The 13,690-nt window shown below is 56.1% G+C and overlaps 1 protein-coding gene across 5 annotated transcripts in view; it reads right to left on the bottom strand.

Moving 5' to 3' along the window:
• Window positions 1-13,690, bottom strand: part of PLXNA1 (plexin A1) — a 352,177-nt gene that overhangs the window by 77,160 nt on the left and 261,327 nt on the right. For 2 of the 5 annotated variants that reach the window (XM_032149902.2, XM_032149901.2), the window contains exons 7-8: window positions 8,271-8,406; window positions 5,449-5,673 (exon numbers count right to left, since the gene is read on the bottom strand). The exons of the other annotated variants lie outside the window; for them this stretch is intronic. In XM_032149902.2, coding sequence (XP_032005793.1) covers window positions 5,668-5,673; window positions 8,271-8,406 — 142 coding nt within the window. In that variant the 3' untranslated portion in view covers window positions 5,449-5,667. Of the gene's footprint in view, window positions 1-5,448; window positions 5,674-8,270; window positions 8,407-13,690 lie in introns of those variants that run through there. 5 annotated transcript variants of the gene reach the window in all.

Below are 13,690 nucleotides of genomic sequence, written 5' to 3' on the forward strand. Positions count from 1 at the left end.
CTTCAGCCATTTCTGCCAGGGGCCACCTTCCCCAACTGGAGAGGCAAGGGGAATGGACTGGCCCCTCAGCTGAGTCCCTGGAGCTGAGCAGACTAAGACTCTGAGTGTCAGAGCCCCGCCCGGCACATAGCCAGGGCCCTGATTCCGACAGCAGGCAGTTTGTTACTGGGCACAGGACTCTGGAGCCAGGCAGCTCCAAGCCCAGCCCTAGCTCTTAGACTGCGTGATCTTGGGCAAATCACTCACACTCTGTGCCACAGTTTCCCCACTTATAAAATGAGGATAACAGCGGTATCTACTTCACAAGGGTGTGTGAAATCTTTACCAAGTAAGTATTTATAAAGGGCTCAGCACAGTACCTGGCACATGGTAAAGGTCTGATACATGCTCAGTTTGATTATCGGCACTATTCTCTGCAGGCTGTCCTGTCAACACAAGGAATAAAGGTGCTCAGGTACGTGCACACACCTGCCATTCCAGCTACATCTTACATGCCCACCCGAGCATAGGCACACATGCAGGCAAACACACACACTCAACACAGCCCACACGGTCCCACTAAGGTACCTTCCCGGGGCTTTTTCTCAGACCCACTCCTCTACCACAGCGGGTGGCCAGCAACAGCTCCTAGCTGCCTCGGCTCCAGCTTCCCGCCATGGGAGGCACTAACTACGGCTAAGGGCAGAACAAAGCCAGAGAATTTCCACCTCCTCTGCCATGGGCAGCTCTCTCAACAGCTGCTGTGTCTCCTCAGAGGCCCCAGCTTCCCTGTGCAGAGCCCCTGCGGTGTTAGCTTCCACTGGATGATCCTGCCTCTTCCCTCTGTCTCTGCAGCCCCAGGTGGCGGGAGGTCCTATGGCTGCTGATCTGAGTTACCTCTCACACTGTGCCATCTGGGTTTTCAGTTCCTCCATCTTCTTTGTGACCAATCCCTTGCATTCAACTCCCCCTGCTCAAAAGCAAGGGTGCTGTTTTCCTGGTTAGACCCTGAATGATACAACCAATGTCATCACCAAGAATGCCCCTGCAACTGGTGGGATGAGTATTAATACTCCCGCTTAACGGTCACTCAGCCAGGGCATGAGCCTGCAGCACCTGCCTCCAGGTGCACACCCTGCTGGACACACCCCTCACCTGTGCATTTCTCTCTCAGACCTGACCTCCTACCACACACGTGGAGGTACTGAGATGTAGGTACACATGAGAGCACACACACATTCACACTCCAACACAGTGTTACAGATGGCTCCAGCACACCTACAGTCTCCAGCAGGGGAGGGGAAAAGATCTGGCTCTGAGAAAGTGGAGAAATGAACTGATATCCAGGCTGGGAAGAGCCCACGAGGATCCGCAGGTGCCGAGCATGGCTGGCTGCTTGTGCACAAACTCAAGTACACAGGCACAGACATGAACACATGCGGATGGACAGGTACACACACACACACACACCTATGCACATGCTTGCACATGTGTGCTGGCACACCATGCAGTCACATGTGTGCACACACATGGATACACACGCAGGATGGACATGTGCACACAGACCCATACACACTTGCGTACTTGGACACACAGTTCACACCAATGCACACATATTCGCACAGTCATCCTGCATGGTGGACACCGAGACCCAAGGAGAGGAATGCACAATGTCATGTGCACGGTCAGGAGTTCGTTCCCTCATCCTAATCCAAAGCCCCCAGAAAACAATGAGGGAGAGAGAAGCGGATAGAAATGGTTGAACATGCCCTCGTCCTTCAGGGGTGCTGGAGTTTGGGGAGTAGAGCCCCATCCACTGGAGCCCCCCAGGCCTGGCCTCCACCTCCTCAGGTGAAGACTGTAGGGACTCACTCACAGGAGCCTCCAGCCTCTACCTAAAGGTGTGTAGGTGTGGGTGGGAGCACAGAGGGGTGGAAGTCGGAGCTGGGCCCCTAAGGATGGATAGGAGCTCACCAGGTGAGGTGTGTGGGTGCCTCACTTCCAACTGGTCTGGTTGAAGAAATCCTAGAACGCTTCCCCCACCTCCCTATCAGTGCCTCAGATTTTGCCACTAGCACGTCTGTCTGCTCCTCTCCAGTTACAAAGTCCATTCCTGAGTCTTGCCCTGTGGTCCCTGTGGCAGAGTCTATAGCTGGGCCTGGGAGAGCTTCTGAAGCTGCCCTGAGGGGAGAGTCAGTGTAAGCCTGTGCTCCCCTCCCCAGGCTGGGAAGAGTCAAACCTGCCACCTCAACTTGGCTCAAAGGAAAGGGAAGCCAGGCGCTGACAGCAGATCATTTGCTTCCCAGAACAATGCTCTCTCACAGATAAGTCCTGTTGCAAATGACAAAAACCCAGTTCAAACAAAAAGGGAAACTTGCTAGCTCATGTTAACTTCAGGTCTGGCTGGATCCAGGTGTTCAATGACCTTGCACAGTCTCTCCATTCCTTGGCTGTGTGCCTCTGCTGGCTCTGCTCTCTAGAACCCTCTCCCTGTGTGGAGGTGAAGGTGGTGGGAAGGGGGGAACAGGAGTCGCTGATAGAGTTGGGGAGAGTGGTTCTTCAGAAAACTTGAAAAGCTATTTCCAAAAGAAGATGGGTGGATGCAGAGTGGGCCACAGGTGTTCTCTATAAATCCTAGACACTGCTTTAGTTGTTCTGTAATGAGGAAACTGAGGCTCAGGCCTAAGGGAATTGCTGGCCTTTCTTGGCAGCTGACAGGAGGCAGAGTCAGGATTTAAACTGAGGCCCCCAGGCCTGCAGAGCCTGTGGATTTTCCTGTGTGCACCGGGCTCCCTTCCTGCCTGAACTGACTACAGGAGGTGCCAAGACCCAGACTCCAGGCAGATGCCAGCAGGCCCGGAAATGCTGAAGAAGCTGGTAATGGTCCTTACATCTCATTCATTCACTAGTCCTGGTCCCCAAACGACTCCCTACCTGCCTGTACCAGGGACCACAGGGGTGGCCAATGGGAGCCCACGTCAGGGTGGTCTTGAGAAGCTGGTGGGCTGTGCACACACTGCGTTGCCTTTGAGTTGGAGGCCTGTGTCGGGGCTGGGTGGGCACGCAGGAGGAGGGCTGTGAGGACTCACATAGGGCTTAACCCTTGAGTAATGTGGAAGGAGACCAGAAGCTCCCGCACAGAGCCTGGAGGAGGAGGAGGCTAGAGTCTCAGGCCGGGGCCATGAGCCAGACAGAGAGGTGAGAAGTGGACAGACTGGTCAGGGTCAGGCGTGAGTCTTATTTTCAGGACCAAGTGGAAGTTTATGAAAATCCAGCAAGATCTGGGGACAGATGTGTGGATTTGGGGGTGTGGGAGGCCCAGGGCTAAGGACACTATGGGGAGGAGGGAGAGAGGTAGGCAGACCCGGCCAGTCAGGGGCCAGCCAGAGGCAGTGGGGGACCTCAAGGAAGGGCCCTGGATTCTGCATGAGCCCCTACAGAGCCTTACTGGCCCCTGCCCTGCACCTCCCACACCTGTGGCCTTGCTCCCCAGCTCTGCTCTTTGGCCTTCAAACCTCCATCAGCTCCTGGTCTGAGTCAATCATGCAGTGACGTGCGGGCAACAGTGCCATCTCATGAGGCTGCTCTGCCAGCCTCTGTCCTTGGACGCCTCTTTGCACAGGCCCTGCCCAGGCAGGAGAGGGCTGTTGCTGCTACCCGCCACTGCCACTGCCGACCTCGTTCTGGCCTCATTCCCAAAGCAGGAGGTGGCTTTGTGGAGCTCAGAGGCCAAAGAGGACTTTTCACTCCTCTTAGGCCAACTGCAATCTGACCAGACTGGCTACAAGGGAATGAAGGGACCAGGGGTTGCAGGCAGAGGATCAGGAAGTGCTTGCCCCTGGAAGCTGGCTCTCTGGCTGTGCTGGAGCCTGAAACTGGAATCTGAGCTAGCCTGGAGGAAGGGCCATTTGGAAGAAACCATGAGGCCGCTGGCTGCTGGACACGGGAGGCCATTTGAGGTCACAGGTCTGTTGGCTGACATGAGTGGGCCTGGGCTGTAGGCTCCACCCAGCAGAATCATGAGGCACATAAAATAGGCATTGTTTTAAGCTACGAGGTCTGGGGGTGGTTTGTGACCCAGACAGAGCGAGCTGGTACAGGCTCAGACAGCATCCAGCCCACAGGTGTCTGTGTACCCGGGAGTCTGTTTCCCACCCCAGGATGCATCCCCAACCCCCAAAAGTGACACCTGGAGGAGAGGATGAACAGCTGAAAGTTATTCCTGTGAGATCTGAAGTTGGACAAAGCCCTGGAAGCCAAATGCTTCTGAGGGAGTCAGAACAGCATGGTGGATAGGCCTGACCTGTGACCCCTCACCCCTCCTCCTAGTAGGCCCCTCCCTGAAGGGCTCAGGCCAGGGTGCCCAGTGCACCCCACCCCTCCTTGCTGCATCACACTGCAGGGAGTCTCCTTGTACATTCCCACAGGCTGACCCGGGACTCCTAGAGAGGGAGTCTCCCAAAGCTGTCTGTCTGGCTGCTAGTATACTACCGGCCCAGCCAGTAGGACACGCCCAAGCCCCAACCCACCCCTTGAGCTCTGAGTGTGAGAATCTGAGAAGGGAAGTTTGTGCTGCCAAGCCTGAGTCAAGGCTGCAGGCTTTCAGCTCCAGATGGCATGGGGACTCCCCAAGGGCTCTATCAGGAAACCCAAGGTCACCAGCAGAGCAGTTAGAGGATCCCAGGCTCCAACCCAAAATCCTCCTGCTGGCGTGGTACAGGCTGAGTGTGGTCAGGGCACCTTGGGTGGAGGACATGGCCAAAGGACAAGGACTGGAAGGCCAGTGTTTGGACACCAACCAGGCAGAGCATGTCCCAAAGCCACTTTGTCAACTGCCCTCCTCAATCCCTGCATTCCTTATTTTAGAACCCCCAACACCCAACAGAGACTTCAAAGTCACCTGGCCTCTTCTGTCGCTCAGTTGGTTTCAGTCCTGCCAATCAGCCCCACTAACCCGCCCTGGGCTTGAGCTGTGCGGGGCCCTCCGCACTGGTGATGCTCCCTGGCGTTGAGTCCTGTCTCCCTGGCACCACCTGACAGCCGGAGCAACGTCACTCAGAGACAGTGCCAGCTCAGCCTGCTGCACCGCAGTCCTGCCGTCTCTGCAGCTGCGCTGCCTGCCTGCCTTGTCCGCCTTTGCTCTCCTCCACTGCCTACTGCCCTCACACCTGGGATCCACTCTGATGTGTCTCCGGCCTGCCCTGCCCTCGTCTGCCCTGGGCGCAGGCAGCAATCGCTGCAGGAAGCTGGTCTGCTCTCCCTCCGTGCCACCCCTAGAAAGGCCTGCTCCCTTTCCTTCTCCTCCCTGTTTCCGCGGGAGCCTGCTGCTGCTGCTGCAATGTAATTAGGGGTTCCCAGGCCATCTTCCCTGCCAGGCCAGGGACTCCCCGAGGGGAGCAGCCCATCTTCCTCAGCTCCACTTCGCTGGTGTCCAGCAGAGGGCTGGGACGCAGAGTAGGCAGTAGTGACTGTTTGCCAGTGAGTCAACTACTGAAAACAAAGGCATCTGCTTTATTTGTTTTCAGACAGTAGTGCATACTTTGTTTCCTAAACACATGGCAGCCCCAGGCTCAGGGGCACATGCAGGGGCCCAGCAGGAAACAGCAGGGCACAGTGGCTGTGGTCCCATGATTGGTCCCTTCTTCAGGGCTGCAAGTCACTCCCAGGGCAGGGAATGATGTCTGCTTCTCAGCCCTACAAAGAGAACAGGTCAGAGTTGAGTCAGGGCCTACTCCGCCCATGCCCTCCAGCTCTGTGCAGATCGCCCTGTGACAGCAACCGCTTCCCAGGGAGCAGCTGTGAGTTGGTCTCCCTCCTCACCTGGAGACCCATCAGTGAGTCTCTTCACCTCTGTACCCCGGAGCCCAGCACAGTCCCCAGCAGCAGGGGACAGGCCCTCACTCCACGCGACAGTGACACCTGCACACGCTCCCCTTTCCTTTCCTCTCCCAGGGCTGGCTCAGAAGGCAGGTCCCCTGCCCCTGCCCCCTCAACCTGCTGCAGTGTTTCTGACAAGCACCTTGGGTAGAGAAGAGTCTAACCCAACTCTGCTCTGCCTCAACAAGGCCTCCCCTCTGTTCTCTGATTTTTTGCAGCTCAGAGGGAGCCTTCTGGGATGCTGGGGTCTGCACAGTCAGGGTCCTGTGGTGGAGGACCTGAGGCCCCTGTCCTCATCTGAGATGCCCAGCACATCCGCACACCGGCAGGTGCCAGGCTTTGGGCCCAGGCATCGCCTACCTGCCCTAGGAGCCCCAGGGCGATGCTAGATCCTGGAGAGAGAAGCAGCGCTGCCCCACCCCAAGGCCCTTGACCATGTGGGCCTCTGTCCCCTGCTGCTTGGCCCCTTGCAGAAGCAAATCCCTCTTAGGGACCCTTCACTCCCCACTCTCTGGCTCTGCCAGCAGCCTTCTGAGGCAAAGGCTGGCGAAGGGTGGTGAGAGTTTCTCCAGCACTTGCCACATCTCACACACAGGGCACCACCCAAGTGCCTGGGTGCTGGGGCTCCGAGGGAGTCAGGTTGAATATGCTGTCCCCAAATGCACACACACTGCCAAGGCAGCACATGGGGAGAGCAGGCAGGCCTCTGGCACTGTCGTCGCTGAGTCTCTGGTTTCTTTGCTAGTCATGTCAGGGGCAGGGGCTGGGAAGGAGGGAGCCAGGCCTGGCAGTGTCCCAGAGCCTCTCTCAGGGAATACACTGGGGTTTAATGCGATCTGTCTTCCTTGGTAATCACATTTTTGCCTTGGTGCAAGGAAGATATATTGGTGAGGTGTGTTTGTTAAAGAAATACTCTTAGGGGTGGTGGGTAGGGGCTGAAAACTACCAGAGGTGGGGCTGGATGGAGAGAGGATGGAGTCTAGGGCTGGCCTCTGAGGCGTGGGCCCTGCCAGGAAGCCAAGGGGCTGCAGCAGATCCCTTGGTAAAGAGTTAGGTGTGTGAAGAACAGAGACTCGGAGCTGCCCTTGATTGGGTGTGGGGAGGATCTGGAGGCTTCACCTTGCTGGTGAGTAGGGAGCTGAGTGCCTGGTTGGTGCGAAGGGCCCTGGTCTGGCCCAGCCTACCCAGCGCCCCAGCACCTCCCGCCCACATGGAAGCAGAGTGAGCAGCCATCCACACTCTTGAGATGGAGGAGGAGGCTGCCTGTCCTACCCAGGGCTTCCCTCTCTTGGAAGGCTGACAGAGGCCTCGCATCTACTCGTCCTGTGTGGAGCTACCTCTGGGCTGTGCTCTGGCCATGAAGGGACAGTCGGTGCTGATTGGGGCTGTGACCAGCCCAGGGTGGAACAATCAGCCTTGGCAGATGGGTGTGAGCAGGGCATGACCCAAGGAAGCTCTCACAGGCCTGGGGCTGCAGGACCCCGCTCAGTTCAGTGGGAGAGATCTCCCCTCGGACATGGCTGGAGAGCACAGAGCATCTGGCCTCAGCCTTTTCCATCCCAAGTACCTAAAGCAGCCTGTCTCCTACTCAGGCCAGAGAGGCTTTTACGTGGGAAAGGAGACCTCATCCTATTGCTTCTCCCATACATTTTCACAAACAGGCCGCACTCCTTGGGGAGCCCAAACTAGGTGTCCCAAGAATGAATGATGCTCCCCAAGGTGGGAACTGTCCTGTTGGGGTGGGGCAAGGGTGAAGTATGGCTGGGAACAGCCTGACTGCACCAGAGGATGCTACGGGACCTGGGAAGGGGGAGCAGTTATCTAGGATAGAGAGCAGCAGTTGGGGGTTGGGGAGGATGACAGTAGGAGCTGGCTGGGAGTGCATCGCAGGCATCCAGGACAACCGAGGCCCACTGGAGTGGGAGATGACCAGAGAGCACACTGAGGCTTGGGACCACTCACCAGGAAGGCCAAGCCAGCACACCTCTCTAGACCAGCTCAGGGGGGGTGGCTGCGAGCAGCTTCTGATGGCCACACCTGCTCCCACTCCTCTTCCAGATGGCCTGTCCTTTCTGGGACCCCCACTCTAAGAAGTCCCTGGCACCCACAAGGGGCCCGGCCCTTGAAGGTGGGGCCTGACTTTACCCAGCCTGCTCCCACCCAGCCTAATAGGGCAAATGCAACAGGGATCATCTCCCCAGGGCCAGATGTCCAAGGCGCTCCTGGAAGCAGCCAGGAGAGTGTGCAGGTGACTGAGGAAAGCGAAGAATCCCTCCCTTGGCAAATGCAGAGACCTCCAGGTGGAGCATCTGACTCTAACAGGAAAAGGCAGGCAGAGATCTCCAATGCTAGATAGAGGTACCTCCCCTACCTCCCAAGGCTCCTGGAAACCTGGGAGGCAGGCAAGGCCTTACCTTGTGGGCGGCGCTCACGCAGCGCTGGTATGCCTTGACCAGGTCCGAGCACAGCAGCACCTCATGCGGGCGATCTCGGTAGCAGTGGAGAATCTGGGCCTGCAGCCCTGAGCAGACAGGCTCCACCCTGCGGGGCCTGCAGAAGACAAGAGCAGGCAGGCCTGGGGCTCAGGTGCCAGCAGGCAGGGGAGAGAACTCACATTCACTCCACCTACCTGCTAGGCACTAGGCTAAGCCCCTGACACCCAGCAGCGTCCTTTTAACCCTCAGAGAGAAGCACTGTGCTTTCCCGTTCTAGAAATGAGAGGACGGTCGCAGGGGTCAAGCCCTGTGGTGGGTGGCTTAGGCTCACAATATAACAGACACTGAAATGTGCTGTGGTCTGGGGCTCCACACCGGGCTCCTTCGCTGGGGCCTGTGTACCTTCAGGAGACAGGAAAGCCCAGCGAGCTGACCCCCACTGGAGGGCCCCCATGAGGATGGTGCAGCCCGCCTCCAGGACAACCAGCCCTGCTGTGCCCAGGATAGCTGTCAGCTGCTTTCCTGGGCTTTCCTGTGCCTGTGGTTTACCCATGACTATTACCATGTGACTTATTTTTTTTCCTGATTTAAAACTAATATGTGTGCAACAAGGAAAATGAAATCTACAGAAATGTCCAAAGAAATGAGAAGTGTGCTTTTGACTTCTTAGAGGTAACCACGATAATATTTTGGGGGTAATTAACTAATTTTTTCTTTCTTTTTCAAAGTAGTTTTAGAACCCACAAAAGTGAATAAGTTCACTTTCTAAAATTGCAGGAAAAAAACAGCAAATATAGATGACACTAAAGTCAGTCACTGGCCCAGCCTCCTGAGCATAATTTTGGACTGGTTGGTCTCCTTCCAGATTTCTCTCTCTCTCTCTCTTTCTCGTACACACACACACACACACACACACACACACACACACACTCTCTGACACACACAGCAGCACATTCGTGCACTCCCTGCCGGCCAGGTGCTGTCCTCCGGCTGCTGGGTGTGCTCAGTGCTGCTCCTTACAGCTCTGGTAGCAGACACTATCGTTCATCATGCTGTTCACACAAATGAGGAAACTGAGGCTCAGAGAATTAAGGCCACACAGCTGGACAGTGGAGGAGCGGGACATATTTATTTACATGGCTTTGGATGTACTGTTGCTGCTCATTTGTTTTCTTAAGTGGGTTTTAGTTTAGGCCAGGACCCTTCCCAGCTGTAGATGGACCCACTGTAACACTTAACAGCCTTTCCAAATTGAACACCACTCATGGCTGAGGGCACCAAAAAGAGCTGTAAAAATGTAGAAAGCCTTAGCAATAGAAAGGATCACTGTCACACATGCCACAGCTCTGCTCCAGGTATGTGGAGAGAGATGTGTAGGTCAGTTGCTCTCCCACCAGGGTCTCCAGAGCCGTTATCATCTAATGACAACTCGAACACAGTTCCTCAGCTAGAAACCACCAGCACCAGCATGCTCGACAGCTTGGGAACAGGACCCCATATTTAGCTGTCTCGCTCCAGAAGTCTGCAGGTGGACACTTCTGTACACTGTTGACTTAGCAGCGATGCCACCTGGGCCTGGTCTTCCCTTCTCGTCCATGTCATCCCCAGGCCACTGTATGCACTGCAGTCCTCTCTGCAGCAGAGGTCAAAGGCAGCAGGGAGGAGCAGGTCTCTCTGCTGTCTCATCTGACTACACGGGACAATGCTCCCCTCAAACCCCACTCCAGGTTTCTCCTCCACTCACTGTCTAGGACCAGGTCACATACCCATGCCTAACACCATTGCTAACATGAGCAGTGAGTGTCCCATGTTCAGCTAAGGCCAGCAAGACCCATCACCAGGGCATGAACAAAATGAACAGTCCCTAAATTAAAGATGGGGAGGGATGAGTGTGGGGTGGGGTGCAGCTGCCTGTGACTGCCATGCCACACCAGCGCCAAGGTAAAGGATGTGAAAGGAGAGCACACCTTCCCCTTCCTGCCGGGGGAGGCCATGGTGGCCCAGCCCTGGCCTGGGTCCTTGAATTCCACCCCATCCTAGCCATTGAGGTCACAATTCTGACTCATGTCTACATTGCATGCACCAAGTCTTAAAGGGTCCTCTTATTTCCTGAAGAGGACTGGGTGGGGAGTCTTTTATCTGCATTGACTTCTCGTTCTTACATATGCAGGGCAGATGAGCCCCGGGTGTGCAGTCCTCTGCCCAGCTCCGGAGACCTGCTTCACTGGCCGGTGCCAGCTGCTGCACAGGTGGCTGGGGCAAGAATACAGCTGGGGTGTCTGAGGCAGCCCCTGATTCCTCTCCAGGTGCTTAAGCACGGCTCCACATCTGTATTTAAGAACTGTGACACGGGTGTGTCTAGTTGTGGGCTTTTTAGGCTGCTTCTTCCTTGGGGGACGGCTGGCCTGGTGGCATTTTGTCTCAGGCAGGCGTTCTCAGGGACTGCACGTACAGCTTTGGTTCTGACTGTTCTGACACCTGTTTTAGGAGCACCTTTAAGTCACAGGCCAGGCTCTCTGCCTCCATTGCAGAGGCCTCCCCTCCTGTTCTGCTCCCTGGCTCTCCATCCTTGGAAGGCTGTGCTCTCCCCTCCCCAGGCAGGGTTAAATCTGCAGGGCAGTGGGTGCCTTCAGTGGCACTGCCAGTCTCCCTGGGCTCTCTCCTGTCACCTGTACTGCTGTCCCCTCATACCAGCTTCTTGCTGTGTCTTCTGCTCCTCCTGATGGTGCTGGGCCTCTAAAGTCTGAGACCCCAGAGCATGACTTCCATCATAGCCTCTACTGCACTCCCCTGAAGCAGGACCCCACCCTGCCCTCCGGGGACCCTGGTGAGCCTGGTTCCTGGCTGCACCATGGAGGCCAGCAGGCACTGAGGGGACCTGTGTGTCATGGTGAGTGGCTCAGGGGAAGCCCCAGGCTTAGTAAGGGCAGAGCTGTCCTAAGCTGTAACTCTGTGAGGCTTACTGATCTATGTGAAAAGAGGTGCCACAGACAGGACAGGCGGAGGCTAAGTGGCCCCAGCCTGAGTCGTGCGGCTGAGCCTCATGGAGGTGGAGTGCTGACCTGCCGAGCCCTGCCCTCTACAGAGGCACAACAGAGATGCTGACACTTTGCAGAATGGTAATGTGCAGGAAGACACAGCCGCATTTGCCCCTCTCCCCATGGTCAACCTGGCTGTGTCCCCTCCTCACTGGCTTCTCCTACTTTGGTTTCAGGTCCCAGGACAAGGGCCTCTGCGTTTTGAGGGCAAACCTCCCAGTGGGCTCCCAGTTCAGGAGAAACTGGGCCGTGGTGAAATCTATCCCCTCCTTGCCAGTATCGCCCGTGGGTCCATGACAGCCTCTCTCTGCTGGGACTTATCAGAACAATATGAGGAGACAGAATGGGAGGCAAATGTCAACTGGAAGAAATTTCACCCATTTGTCCACAAAAAGACTCTGAATGGGATAAGACAGGGAGAGCACAGCTCTGGAAATGAAAAGCTTTCTCTGAAGCAAGGCAGGGCTAGGCCTTGGGTGAAGCCATTCACAAAAGTAGGTGCACTCTATCCACCCTGAACCCCTCCCAGCCCTGGCACACCATGACCCTGTTTACAATGCATACAAAACTGCTCCCATGTTCAGAAACATCGTCTTGCAAACAGCTACTCTTCACATGCACAGATAAAGGTATCCAAAGTGTGCCACAAACTTGCCAGGGATAGAAATAAGTCCTGTACCCCTGTGTGAGGACATTTCCTTGGAGAATGAAGATCTAATGGTCCATGTGGCTTCGAAGGGGTTCACGCCATTCGCATTGGTGCATGGGGTGTCTGTTTGCACAGGCATCAAAGACAATGCCCAGGAAGTTGGCTCGCCTCACTGGCTCTTATGTTCCTCATTGGTACAATGGGAACAGTAACACTGCTTGCCCCATAGAAGAACAGAAGTGCATGCTGTGAAGTGCAGCTCTCATAGCAACCTAGCCATCAGTGTGAGAAACTGAGGTGGGGCCGGGGCCCAGAGTGGGGTGCGCTTGCAGAAAGGCTGGGTTACTGGAGGCACTTGGCAGAGAAGAGCTGAGGATATGCTGTGGTGGTGGAACTGCAGACGTAGGGCTTGGAGGGTGGGACCTTACCTTAAAGGGTCCCTCCCTCTACAGCGTAAGCTCTGATATCAGTCGAGACCTAGTTCAGACCTCGCCCAGCCTCAGTGGTGCCTCCTCCTCAGGCATGTTAAGGCATTAGCATGTCTGCATAATCATGGTATCTCTTCAACAAGGAGCTGGCAGATGTCTGAGGCTGGGACTCTTGGTCTAGTGGAAAGAACACAGGTTCTGGGATCAGACAAACCTGGGGCAAGGCGCTGGCTTTGTCACTTTCCACTGTGTGGTCGGTGCATCAGGTATGGAGGAGGACCCCACCCCACAGAGCTGTTGAGAGGATGGCAGGAGAATGGCAGGTGATGCCCAAGACGGCCCAGTCAGAACATGCTCAGTAACGCAGTGTGGCCCTGAAGGAATCATCGGCGTGCAGTAAATAGGACCACAGAAGACCCCACACCCAGCCTCCTGATGGCCCTGAGAGTGTGATGGCTATGGACAAGGCACATGGGTCCTGGTCCCTGGCAAGCAGGCCGCATAGGTCTGCCTGACTCCCAGAGACCCCACCCTGTCTGCTGAGATCACAGACACAGCAGAGTCCAGAGGCCCCATTTGGTTCCTTCCCAACCCCTTTGCCTGAGTGGGCCTCTCCCACTGACCTCCTCTCCTGGACCTTCTCCATTCCCCCCACTCCACCCAAAACACATTCATCTCTCAAAATATGGAAAAGCTTTTCAAATCGAAACCCCCTTTTGCCTCCATCTCTGTCCCAGGCCACAGCAGCTTCTCCTTGCTCAGAGAGGTGCTGCCTGGGGCTCCCCCTGCCCCACTCCCCTGGGCCCCATGCCAAGCCTCACTGCTTAGCTGATGGCACCTGCCTGGCCCTCACTGCCTCTCTGGCTACTTACTCTGGTCCTCCTCTGCTGGACCCTGGGCCTCTGCCTGTGTGCGAGCTCCGCCTATGGCCCCTGCCCTTGTCCCCTCAGCACACAAGCATGGTGCCCAGCTCAAGACCTGCTGTCCCCTGCCTACCATGCAGCTCAGCAGGTGGCCATGGGCCCACATGGACCAGGCGTGGCTAGCCCTCACCCCAGCATCTCCTCCTCCTGAATTTCAGTTGGGTCGGCAGCACCAACACCCAGCTGGTCCAATTGCACACCCAGAGCACCCAACTTCTCCAGCCCCCATGCCCACAGAGCACCCCCAAGTCTAGCCTACAGGAGAGCCCTAGCCCATGCCCTTGTCTTCACTGTCATTAAATAGCCTCCCAATGGTCCTCTCTACTTCTAGCCAACAGTGATGCTTTTAGAACATAATGCA

The sequence above is a fragment of the Hylobates moloch genome, unplaced genomic scaffold (assembly GCF_009828535.3).
Source record: "Hylobates moloch isolate HMO894 unplaced genomic scaffold, HMol_V3 SCAFFOLD_4, whole genome shotgun sequence".
Taxonomy (NCBI): domain Eukaryota; kingdom Metazoa; phylum Chordata; class Mammalia; order Primates; family Hylobatidae; genus Hylobates; species Hylobates moloch.